Source organism: Budorcas taxicolor, chromosome 8 (genome assembly GCF_023091745.1).
Source record: "Budorcas taxicolor isolate Tak-1 chromosome 8, Takin1.1, whole genome shotgun sequence".
Classification (NCBI taxonomy): domain Eukaryota; kingdom Metazoa; phylum Chordata; class Mammalia; order Artiodactyla; family Bovidae; genus Budorcas; species Budorcas taxicolor.
The window spans coordinates 51,937,666-51,950,906 of NC_068917.1; the positions used below are offsets into that span (position 1 = coordinate 51,937,666).

At 39.0% G+C, this 13,241-nt stretch overlaps 1 protein-coding gene across 1 annotated transcript in view; it reads left to right on the forward strand.

Annotated features, from left to right (window-relative positions):
* Window positions 1-13,241, forward strand: part of TMC1 (transmembrane channel like 1) — a 100,610-nt gene that overhangs the window by 75,110 nt on the left and 12,259 nt on the right. Inside the window, exon 14 of the mRNA XM_052645236.1 lies at window positions 10,876-10,943. Coding sequence (XP_052501196.1) covers window positions 10,876-10,943 — 68 coding nt within the window. The remainder of the gene's footprint in view (window positions 1-10,875; window positions 10,944-13,241) is intronic.

The following is a 13,241-nucleotide window of genomic DNA, read 5'->3' on the forward strand; positions in this document are numbered from 1 at the left end:
CAGATGTCAATAAGCAAAGACCAATGAGGACTGTTTTAATTCAGAAGGAGATAAGACTTGAATATCATGGCTTGCAGTAGTCTAACAAAATTAGATTCTAGTAAAACTATAGGTGGCAAAAGCAGTGACTTCAACCTATATGTTAAATTGGTGAACTCAGTAAATCTTGGGCCCACAGTCTGTACCCTTCCCATGAAGTTTGCTGGCATTTCTAGAAGCAGGGCAAGATGAGTAGTATCAACTGTACATTTTCTGTTAATTCCTTTGAATTCTACTAAGCAAACTCCTGGACACTTATCAAGTGCATCACTGTGCAGGATGTTGGGGGGTGAAGGCATCAGTGATTATGCTGCTTGCTTCATAAAGCTCACAGTCTAATAAGCACTCAGCAGAGACACAGCAGGGGGCTGTAAAAGGCCCAGGGTGCTGCTAGGGCTCTGGTAAGTGGTGGCGTAGAATTCTAGCAAGTTGACTTGCTTCTCCATAGCAACAGCACAGGTTTCTCTGAGCCCCACTGGTGTTGATTTCATCATTAACCCCCAGATCCCCCCACAAAGTTTGAAAGTGCCAGCAGAACACACATCTCTGCGTCCTCCTTTTGCACATGAAACTGTTATCTTGGGAAACAGTACCTGAGGAGTTGATAGTACTTATTTGCTCAAGTATTTCCAGCAGTTTCTAAATATTTAGAATGAATTTGAATCTCTGTCCAGGGCCATCGATACCCTTTGTGATCTTCTGCTTTTTTCCCCTCTGAACTCATCTCCTACCACTTTTGCTCTTGCTTTGTAAAATCCATAAACACTGGGGTTCTTTGTTATGATCAAACACAGATGCTCCTTGCATCTGCCCTAGCTGTTCTTCCTTCTGGGGGCGCAGTTTCCTAGAATTTGCCGGGACAGATTCTTATCATTAAGGACTCAGCTTGTAAGTCACCTCCTTCAAGCTTTTCTCTGCCCTTCCAATCTAAGGTGGCCCATCAGGCACTCTCTGTTTCAGCACAGTTTTATTTTCTTTATACAATGTATAACTACTTGACATCTTCTGTTTTGAAAGTGCTTATTATCTGCCTCGCTCTGTTGGAATGAAAGCTTTCTCAAAACAGAGGCCTTGACCTCATGCTTTGAGCTGTGCTTGTCACATAGCAGGAGTTATTTTGCCTGGCTGACTCAGTGTTGAACCTCCACATTTCAGTACCATTAAGGCAACACTGTCTGCTGACAGAACGCTGCTTGCTTCCAGGGATGTGCCCTGGAGTCAAGTTCTGCCCTAGTGTTCTTTAGCGAATGATGTTTCTCTTCTCCCCCGTGAAGGGATATTCTTCCCTGCTGGTCTTCTTGTCTCATGCCCTCTAGTTTCCTGTCAAGTCCTATATTCAGAACTATTTTTAAGACTCCAGGCTAGATTCTCTTCCTGACTTTGAGACTGTTCCTTTTATGAGGTCATCTCTGCCTTTTTTCCGGAAAGTGCTTCTTGGAGGAGCCAGAAGGCCATGTGGTTTGGTAGGCGATGGTGAGGTAATGCTATAGGTCCAGAAGGCTCTTGTGTTGTTTCCCCGTTCTCCGCTGTGAAGTATTCAGCTGGCTTCGTTTCATTTCTATTTTCCTGGCCTGATTCAGCTCTTCTGAAGCAGGCATAAGAATTGCCATTTCTTTCTTAGACCACCACTCAGCTTATGCTTGCCTTTTATCCTTTTTTTCCTCTTAAGTGCTAGAAAATTTTGCTTCAAAGATGAAGTCAATATAACATGACCTGTATGCATAAAAGCTGTAATTAAATGAGTAATTTATTATTTATTGAGTGCTGACGGTGCTCTTGGGTTAGTATGAAATATAGGAAAACAGACAAATTCTGTCTGAGGTCACAGCGAGTGAATTTTCTTCCATGTTACCTTAGGAAGGCTCATCAGAGAGAAACTCAGCAGTGAAACAAGTTTTGAAACATTAAGGTTGGATGCTGGATCTTTGATATGGATTTTATTATCACTGACTCCCCAGGTGGATAGTTTACAGAGCTGAGTGCCTGCAAGTCATGAACTATCATGAGCAAACCTCTGTGCCAGCTGATAAGAGGATCAGTTCAGTTCAGTTCAGTCGCTCAGTCGTGTCCGACTCTTTGCGATCCCATGAATCGCAGCATACCAGGCCTCCCTGTTCATCACCAACTCCCGAAGTTCACTCAAACTCACGTCCATCAAGTCGGTGATGCCATCCAGCCATCTCATCCTCTGTCGTCCCCTTCTCCTCCTGCCCCCAGATAAGAGGATACAGAGAGGTAAAAGTTGTAAGCCTAAGGAGAGGTTGCAAATGTGGGCCTGCAGGCTAGATTCAGCTGACAGATATTTTTAGTCAAGTCTGCAGTATGGTTTCTTTTTTTAAAATATAAATTTATTTAAGTTGGAGGTTAATTACAATATTGTATTGGTTTTGTCATAAGCTTTACATTTAAAAAATATGGATTTCTTATTTTTCCTGACATATTGAAAGGCCCATATTCCCATGCTGGAGAAACTGGCAGGAGCTGAGGATACTGCCCTCTTTCGGTAAAATATTCATTCACCAATTCTTCACACTCTGCTACAAGCTTTCCTTGTCAGCACAGAGCAGGAAATGTAATTGCTTGCTCTTACAATGAAATTGCACATTGGAGACACCATGACTTGGGGTTATGAGGTAGAGATCAATAGAAATTCAAAGACAGGATGAAGTAAGAAACATTTGAGCCAAATCTTGAAGAAGAATCAAAATTTCAAAAGATTGAGATGAAAGCATTCTCAGTGGACGGACTGATGGAAGGCAGGGTCCTGCAGCTAGCAAGTATGGACAACGCAGATAGAGATGCAAAATCTAAGATGGTGCTGCTTTAGCGAAGAAGAGAATGATGAGAATGCATCTCTGATCTTCTGAACTTATTGACTGGCAATATGAGTCCAGAAAGTACCTGTCTTGAAGCAGAGGAGAACCTGAGATGGGCAGAGGAGATGCTTTTAAGAATCCTTTCAGGAATGAAAGAGAAAAGATGTCCATTTCTGCTACTAAAGAAATTTTTTTCTGGACTTTAAAAATAATACTAGTTCATTGTTAAAAAGTCTGTAAAAGGTAATAGAAAATTAATATGAAAATAAAAATCACAGGTTATCCTACCATTCAGGATATTACTTCATTGAATTGTAGGGTATTAATATTTATTTAGGTATGGATAAACATGTACTGCAGATTTATATGTTTTACCATAGATTTTTGTAAATACATATAAGCATGTATCTCATTGACTAGGTACTTGCATTTTTCACCTAATGGTGATCTTTCTCTATGTTATTAACTGGTCTTTTATAATTTTTAAATGACTGTGTGTGATTCTACATATGAATTTACTATAATTACCTATTTTTTATTTGTTGTCAGTTAATTGTACCTAATGGTTTGTTATTACAATAAACACTGTGATCACATTTATTTATATCCATGCAGATAAATATCTCCATAGATAAACCATAGTGGTATGCACAAATTATTTCCTTATGAGAAATTTCTCTAAATTGAACTGCCCAGTCATAGAGAAGATATTTTTGAAAAAGTACATTCACATTTTCTACAACTAACCTCTATAAAATGCAAACTCTGCAGACTCTAGCATTAGACTCAGAGATCCATAAAATGTTAAGGTTAGGTGACATTTTGACAAAATAAATCATAATGCTTTTATTTTACCCCCCCAAAAAATCAAGAGTCTGTGAATTGAAGTGAGTTGCTTAAGTTATTTAGTCAGAGGATAAATAAGGACAATGAAGTGATTTTTTTTTTAAAGTTATTATGTTTAGTATACTGAATTACATACTGATTAAATCTGAGTAAACTGGGCTTGAAGTGACCCTATATATTTTTCCAGTTGTAAATTCACAGCCAAAGTATCATCACAACAAACCTAAGAGGATGAATTGAGGTAGGAAAATTACTGGCTAGGAGCAGACTATTAGACCATGTAATGTAAGTTAATCTTTCTGTGAGGCTTCTCTGAGCATAGCAGATGGTTCTCAATGTTTCTAAAGAGTTCACTGGCTCGTGGAAGTGGAATGCTTTGCTCACAGAAAGAATTTTAACCACCCTGATTCAGCAAAATCATCCTGAGGCCTCTTGTAAACTCTGGATTTTCTATGATGGTTCAACATTACTCTCACTTTAATTTATGTTGACACCATCCTTGCCATTTGTCAATGAAGTAAGTAAAGAACATCCAGGAAGACATGGATTGAATACATGGCATGAGGTAAGAGTATATTCAATCAAATTAAAACCTCAGTGTCTTGTTTAAAGTTACATTTTTAAAGTGGTCCTCGTTAAATTCCACTTTATGTAAGTGGAAAATATGGAAGATTTCCCTGAGATCTGATCACAGACCATCAGAGGATATTTCTAGTTATATTACACTGTATTATATTTTTACATAGTGCTTACTATGTGTTAGAACATCTACAAAATACATATGTTATTCTGTATAATCATGCCAGCAACACTATGAAGTAGATATTTTCCTCCTTTACAGTAAGTTGAGAATTAGAGATGCTTAATAATTTGCTCAAAGACAATTTAACTGGTCAGTGGTGGAGCTAGGACTAAAACCCACATCTGATTGACTTCAAAGCCATGAACTAGCCTTCCATCATATTGAATTTTTGCTGTAATGCTTACCCCTAGAAACATCAAGGACTCTACCAAAACATGACTAATTCATGAGCCAGTCCCTGGCCTTTGTTACTCAAATGCTTAGACAGGTTTCTTGCTGTAGAATGGAATTGGCAGGAGGAGTGGGATGTAGAATTAGGAGATAGGGAGATATTCCTTATCTGGGAATGAGATACTATTCAGGGGTCCAGGGAAGAGGGTATGATAAACAGTCACTAAGAAGTCATGGGTCCCCAGTGAGGCGATGAGAACATGCACAAAGGGACAACAACAGGCTGGGCTGGATGGAATCTATCTGCAGGCAGTGAGGGTTAGAGTACAAAGCCCTGAGGTGCTGAATTCTCCTAGAAGATGAGGCTTGGATTTGTCCTAGGTTCAGTTCAGTTCAGTTCAGTTCATTTCAGTCGCTCAGTTGTGTCCGACTCTTTGCGACCCCATGAATCACAGCATGCCAGGCCTCCCTGTCCATCACCAACTCCCGGAGATTATCCAAACTCATGACCATTGAGTCAGTGATGCCATCCAGCCATCTCATCCTCTGTTGTCCCCTTCTCCTCCTGTCCCTAACCCCTCCCAGCATCAGAGTCTTTCCCAATGAGTCAACTCTTTGCATGAGGTGGCCAAAGTACTGGAGTTTCAGCTTTAGCATCATTCTTTCCAAAGAACACCCAGGACTGATCTCCTTCAGAATGGACTGGCTGGATCTCCTTGCAGTCCAAGGGACTCTCAAGAGTCTTCTCCAGCACCACAGTTTGAAAGCATCAATTCTTCAGTGCTTAGCTTTCTTCACAGTCCAACTCTCATATCCATACATGACTACTGGAAAAACCATAGCCTTTACTAGATGGACCTTAGTCGGCAAAGTAATGTCTCTGCTTTTGAATATGCTATCTAGGTTGGTCATAACTTTCCTTCCAAGGAGTAAGCGTCTTTTAATTTCATGGCTGCAGTCACCATCTGCAGTGATTCTGGAGCCCAAAAAAATAAAGTCTGACACTGTTTCCACTGTTTCCCCATCTATTTCCCATGAAGTGATGGGACTGGATGCCATGATCTTCGTTTTCTGAATGTTGAGCTTTAAGCCAACTTTTTCACTCTCCACTTTCACTTTCACCAAGAGGCTTTTTAGTTCCTCTTCATTTTCTGCCATAAGGGTGGTGTCATCTACATATCTGAGGTTATTGATATTTCTCTTGGCAATCTTGATTCCAGCTTGTGCTTCTTCCAGCCCAGCATTTCTCATGATGTACTCTGCATATAACTTAAATAAGCAGGGTGACAATATACAGCCTTAACATACTCCTTTTCCTATTTGGAACCCATCTGTTGTTCCATGTCCAGTTCTAACTGTTGCTTCCTGACCTGCATGCAGATTTCTCAAGAGGCAGGTCAGGTGGTCTGGTATTCCCATCTATTTCAGAATTTTCCACAGTTTCTTGTGATCCACACAGTCAAAGGCTTTGGCATAGTCAATAAAGCAGAAATAGATGTTTTTCTGGAACTCTCTTGCTTTTTCCATGATCCAGCGGATGTTGGCAATTTGATCTCTGGTTCTTCTGCCTTTTCTAAAACCAGCTTGAACATCAGGGAGTTCACGGTTCACGTATTGCTGAAGCCTGGCTTGGAGAATTTTGAGCATTACTTTACTAGCATGTGAGATGAGTGCAATTGTGCGGTAGTCTGAGCATTAGTTCTTAAATTTGAGCATATATCAGAGTGCTCTGAAGGCACATGAAAAGACAGTTTCTGATTCAGTAGATCTGGACGGGGCTTAAGAATTTACTAAGAACTTCCCAGGTTTTGATGCTGTGGGTGGTCTGGGGACCACCATTGCATACCATTGCCCCAGAGCCCTAGGCCAGGCCAGACTGCAGCTCTCAGCAGGGTGATTCCAGCTGTGGGGAATGAGATTTGCGTGAAGAAAGCAGGTCACTGCAATGACAGAATTACCTCTGAGATCCTGAATTTCATTTCACAATATCCAGAGATTGATGATTTGCCAGAAATAACTAAACTTGCAGACAGAGAATGGATTTTCTGACTTTTTAGTCCAGTGAGCACCATATGTCTTCTTTCTGGGTAGCTAACTGTGACTCTAGCCCACCGCAAACAAAGGTCTAAAAATAAGGCAAGATAATTTCTAGTTCCTTGACTATTATGGACCTCAACCCAAATCCAAGTAGGTTCTCCTGTTACTAGTTCCTAAAAATCTTATTACGGGTGAGTAGCCCTTAGAGACTTCTCTATGTTTATTCCATTTGAATCATTTTGTTATCTTAGGTTTTAAGAAAACCTGTTTTTTTTTTTTTTTCTCAAACATCATTTACTTTTAGCCTTTTTATATTTTAGAGGCAAACTTTGCAAATTGGTTTACACTCATGAATGCATTGGCTTAAAAATGAAACTATAATGTTATCTCATATTTTAAAAAAATTCATCTCAAAAAGAATGAGCCTTGAATTTCACACTCTGTGTGTATGTGTTTGCTTTCTTACATTTGTTCTGTTTTTAGAGTGTGGATTTCTGAATTTATTACATGGAATATAAATTCCATTTTTAAGGTGCTTAGAGAGAAGCAATTCTTTAGTAACTGAGTCAATCAATAACAGATTTTAAATTAGAAAGGGATCTTAGAAATTATCTAGAAGTAAGCAAAGTTTCTTTGCATAGTAAGTTTTTTCACTTCTGCAGGTATGTTATTGTGATGTAATAAGAAATATATTTTGGTTTTCATCCTAGTTCTTGGCCAGAGCTCCTAAAATCTTTGTAGTTTCCTAAGCATTGAAGGTGCTAAGAACATCTTGTATTCTTATATTTGGTCTTTAGCCCTGACTCTTGATGCAAAGTTCCTAAATTCCTTTGGATATCTTGGATGATAGGAACATTATTTGTTCAAATGAGGCAGATCCTGGTGTGCTCCTGGATTGGAGGCTGGTCAGCAAAAGACCTGGCCAAAATTAGAAGCTTGGAAATTTAAACCCTATTCCTCCATCCACCAGGGAAAGGGGAGAGGCTGGAAACTGAGTTAATGATTGGTTTTGTCCATGTGATGAAGTCTCCATAAAAATCTCTGACCCTTGGGGTTAGGAGAACTTCCAGGTTGATGAATATACTGAGGGGCTGGGAAGAGGGTGCACTTGGAGAAGGCAAAGAAACACTGTACTCCTTCCCCTGCACCTTGCCCACGCATCTTTTTTTTTTTTTTTTTAACTTGCTATTCCTGAGTTGTGTCCTTTTATAATAAACCAGTAATCTAGTAAACAGTTTTCCTGAGACCTGTGAGCTGTTCCAGCAAATGATCAAACCTGAGGAAGGGAGTCATGGGAATCTTTAATCAGCATAGATGACAACCTGAGCTTTCAATGAATGGGTCTTGTGGGAACGAGACCTTAACCTGTGGGGTCTGTTAGTGTCTGAATTGAGTTAAATTGTAGGACATTCAGTTGATGTCTACAGAGAGAAACACTTGGTTTGCGGGGTTGGGGGTGGGGGGAGTATCATGAATAAGTAGTCATAGAGGAAAATGAGTGATTTTCCTTGCATCAAGCGATATGGTCTCTGTTGTACCTATTAAACTCCTATTTTCATCCCAAACAGCAATAGACAATACATAAATGAATGAATACAGCTATGTTCTAAAAAAAAACTTTATCCAGAAAAGTTGGTGGTGGCCAGATTTGGCTCCTAAGCTGAAACGCACCAATCCCTGACCTAGTTCATTCCATCAATTTATCTGTGAGGAAACTGAGGCCTGAATTAATCAGTGATTGGCTCAGCTCACCTAGCTAGAAAATGGCAGGCAAAGTCTCATACTAGGATCTGAATCCCAGGCAAGTGTCTGTAGCACAAACCCACTGGCACAGTAGGGGCCCTCTACCCTTTCTCTGAATTGAGTTAATCAATTTATGCATCAAAGATGTCATTCCTTCAGCTGCCCCTGCTGCACGCACGGTATGAAGCCAGGGGTTCCTAGTGTGTCCTTTGTGTTTTTCTAGTCACTTGGTTATAAAAATATCTCATCTCAAATGGCCTTTAAGAGGTTTATGTGCTTATGAAAATAAAAGAAATGTACCTCTGAACGTCTGAATTTTTTTCATTTTCCTCAGTTTTGTGGGCTAAATCTGACACTCTTCTAACGAGGCCAGGGTTGAAGGTTTGATTCATAAATGTACACAGAGAAGAGCCATTTCAAGGCCACAGATGGTGCAGGCCACCGACTGAGCATTTGTCACGTGTGTTCTGTGATCTCACAGGGCTCCAGGAGAAAAGGGAAGTTGATGCAGAGCAAAGGGCTCCTGAAAAAAAGAAAGACTCAGAGCTAACATTTCTCCAGATTAGAAGCAATTCATCTTCTTCGTTTTTCCATGAAAACCACAGTTTTCTCATTGTTGATTTTAGAACAAAAACTGAACTTCTTTGCATCTTACAGTAAGCTTCTCCATCTGCAAACTAAGTGAAACACATTTTATAATCTTTGGTAAAAATGGCAATCCACTCCAGTACTATTGCCTGGAAAATCCCATGGACAGAGGACCCTGGTAGGCTACAGTCCATGGGGTAGCAAAGAGTCGGACACGACTGAGCGACATCAATTTCACTTTCACTTTCACTTTCAGTAATATCTTTAGTGAACTTACCTTGAAATCATCTGTCATTTTTGTTCTGCCAAATATATAGGGTTATTTATTATTCCCTTATGTATCATATTATTATTATATCTTGCTATTTAACCATTCTTGTTATGTCAGATTTGCCATTTACTCCCTGACGCTGTCACAAGGCACATTGTTCATATCTTTCAGTTAACTAGGAGAGTACTGCTGCCTTTGGGGAAGAGACAAAGTTGATGCCTGGATTCAAGAATTCTTGGAGGCAGAGTGTTCACAATTTGTGAAAGAGTTGTTGGGGTTCCAAATCAGAGACCTATTCTGTCTTCTTACAAACATATTTTTGGACTCTTGGGTTTAAGAAGAACTGAGACACTCTCAGGTTATCTCTGTGTGTATGCGTGTGTGTGTGTGTGTGTGTGTGTGTGTGTGTGTGCGTGTGTGTGTATGTGCTTAGGAAGGAGTTATTATGAGGATACACATCTGCCATTGTCAGGATCTGGGGCAGTAATCGGGTCCTGCCACTTTACTACTCTGTCTTCGTGGTTCTCTCACTTTATGTTTTTTGCTGTTCTCTTCTCTTGTTACCAATTAGTCAATTTCCTGATTGATTATTCCCTATATCAAATTAAATAGAGCCAGCTTTATTGTGGCTAACTAGCATTACTCCATGGGTAGAGTTTTCCTTCTAAGATGCCTAATGTGTCACTAGGAAACCTTTGGGTTGAGATGCCCAGCTCACTTCCAGTTGGTGGTATCTGCATACAAAGAACAACCAGGTGCTGTTGCCCTGAACATGATGGTATTATCTAGGATATGAACACTGGACATTGAGTTGAATAATTTCTTTAACTTTGTTGTATTTTATCTCTTTTTTTTTAATTGTAAAAGAAATTCACATTTTTTGTTTAAAAATATTTTAAGTATGCAAAACTTCAGAAAATAACGTATAATCCATTACCTACATATAACAACTATTAATATACTCATTACTTTTAAGTTTTTTCTTTATGCATAGTTCTGTATTGAGTTGAAAAAATAATGTTAACATATTTTTTGTTTAACCTTAGAGCATAGTTTTCTCTTGGGTATGTAAATATCCTTCCAACAGTGATTGTAATTAGCTGCAATATATATCATAGCATAGTTATATTGTATTTAACTTATCCAATGTTGGACATTTAGATGGTTTCATCTCTGCTTCTTAAAATTGGTCAACATTTAGGATTAATTTGTTAAAACAGATTACTGGAAGTAAATTTACAGGGTCAAAGAGAATCAGATATTGTCAAATTGTTTTCTATAAACATATGCCAAGTTTTACCTTTGCCAGCAATGTTTGAGAGCCTGTCTCACCACACTTCCACAGCATCAAACGATAGCATCTAAAAATGAGTATTTGGGTGTTAAAAAGGATGTCTTATTTTATGTATTGCTAGTTATTTATTGTATTGACTATTCTGCTGTTGTTGCTTCTAGAAAGGAGCTGAGAGTCTAATCATACCTATATAAAAATATGAAAAACTTGCCTTTTAATTTTTGCCATTTGAGATGCTAATCCATATGTGAATATTTGTCTCCTCTAGCCTTCATACACTGAGTTTGACATCAGCGGCAACGTCCTTGCTCTGATCTTCAATCAAGGAATGATCTGGTAAGCCAACTGTGGACAATTCATCACTTGAAATGAGCCTGCAAGATCATTATTGCACAAAGCACTGTAACCTGGTGTCAGAGAAGTCCACAGTCAGTGCCTAACTCAGCATTTGTTTTTCAGAGTGAATGGCTATGTAGAGTTTACTTTTCTGCTCAGATTTGAAGTCTTAATTCTATAAGGCATCTTGTTTTGCAGAGCACTTTTTCATCAAATACTGGGAGTCTAGGTTCTGGCTTCCAGATTATTTGAATGCTTTTTGTAGTTTTATGTCTTGTGACACTAGGATCTCACAGTTAAACATTAATGATCCCATGACTGCATGTTAAGAATGAAAGAAATTAATATAAGACCTTTCTGAGAAACTTGGTCACTATTGAATATGTTTTCAATGGAATTTATAGCTACTTTAAAAAGATATTACCTTACCAAATTCAATGCTTGATAGAGATGAAACACATGTTTTAGGAAGGTTTAGTTAGAAATATGATTTTTTTTTGGTAACTTGTTTCGTGGGGCCATTTGCACATCAAAATTATTTCTTCACCTGTACAAAGGATTGTCATTTCTTTTATTAAATGAAAGCATTTTCACTGTAAATCCTGACAAGTTAAGATGAGTTGATAGAGTAGAAAACATTTTTGACTATAAAAGTTGAATCATAGCAGGAAATTCATCTGGGGACCATGTGTCTTGAAAATCTGTCACAATTAACTAACATATATCAACCAACAAGCAGTTATAACTAAGCTTCCTTATCCCACTGACACAGGACAAATATTGTGCCTGTGATCACACCATTGTCCTAAGTACATATGCTAGTTACTGGAGTCAGTTTTGCATGAGCTTCATATATTACTCAACTCCTACAACCACGGCTAGTCTGAATTGTTAAACCTTTGTGAAGGCAGACCTCTCTGCAACTGTTAAAATGATCTTGCTTAAATAAACTGAAGACTATAGTCAAGGGTTCCATCATCCTGTGTTGGGGCCCGTCAAATTCCTGGGCCTGACTAGGTTAAGTCCTGCAGAGAAGACTATAAAGAGATCCTCTTCTCCATTGTCAGGTATGTTTTAAAATGTGATTCCTGTTCTCTTGCTCCAAGTTTTACACATTATTTATGGCTCTTATGTCCAAAGAATCACTAAGGAGTGAAAGGCATCCTTCTTCAGGCAGAGAGGAAAGTCAAGGTGACTCAACGTGTGACTGTCTACAGAGACAGCAAAGGGCTCACCTTCTGATCTTTTATCTCCTGTAGGGGATTCTGCTGTCATGGCAGAAAATGGCTAACACTGCTGTTGCGGTAATGGGAAACCACTGCCTTCTACCGAGTTTAAAATTCCTTGGCTCTTATGCAGAGTGTCACAAATCCCTCAGGCCTGGTGGGCACCATTTGTACAGACATAGGCTGCATGTCTCTCTCCTGTGCTTTCATAGGGAAGACAACAGATTGACCTAGAAATTTGTTGTCATTGTGAGCAAAGCTCTTATAATTGTGTCCTGATTGCTTTCACCTGTAATTTTGCCACTCTTTAGTCCACTATTATTCATACTGAAATTCTTAAATATCCAAAAAAAAAAAAATGCTCTTCAGTTCTCTGGCAAACCCATCTCAGAATCTTTGCAGTACCATTACACTATCACTTTTTCTATATTCATCCTTCAGATGAATCTTGCTTCTGGTTAGTTTGAAGAGGACTTTAGAAAGTGATTCTGTTTTTTGAGTGTATAAGACATTTACATGCTTCCCAGAGTTCTAGAAGCAAAAAACTATCATTCACTTTGGGTCAACCCTTTGTACAAACGGTCTTTTCCTCCTTCCCAGAACATTGGTGATGGGGTAGGGATGTGGTGGGGGGAGTGTGTAGCCCAAGTTTAGTAGGCTCCCTTGTATTCACACTATTTTATGAGGCGTAAGGATTTGATACCCGAATTTGGCCATTTTCTACAGAAACGATTGAAAGAGTATGGAGATTTTGTGTTCAATATTACTGGTTTGTGACTGGAGACGTTCAATAACTGCTTTAGGAGTTTCTGAGTAGTGAAGGCTATTTACACAGATATAAACAATTGTCAAACAATCATAGGTAAAATCCATTTTGTTATGAATTAGCTAATATGACCAGTATCAGCTCCTTGGAAGAAAAGCTATGAACAACCTAGACAGCATATTAAAAAGCAGAGACATTACTTTGCTGACAAAGGTCTGTCTAGTCCAAGCTATGGTTTTTCTAGTAGTCATGTGTGGATGTGAGAGTTGGACTATAAAGAAAGCTGAGCACCGAAGAATTGATGCT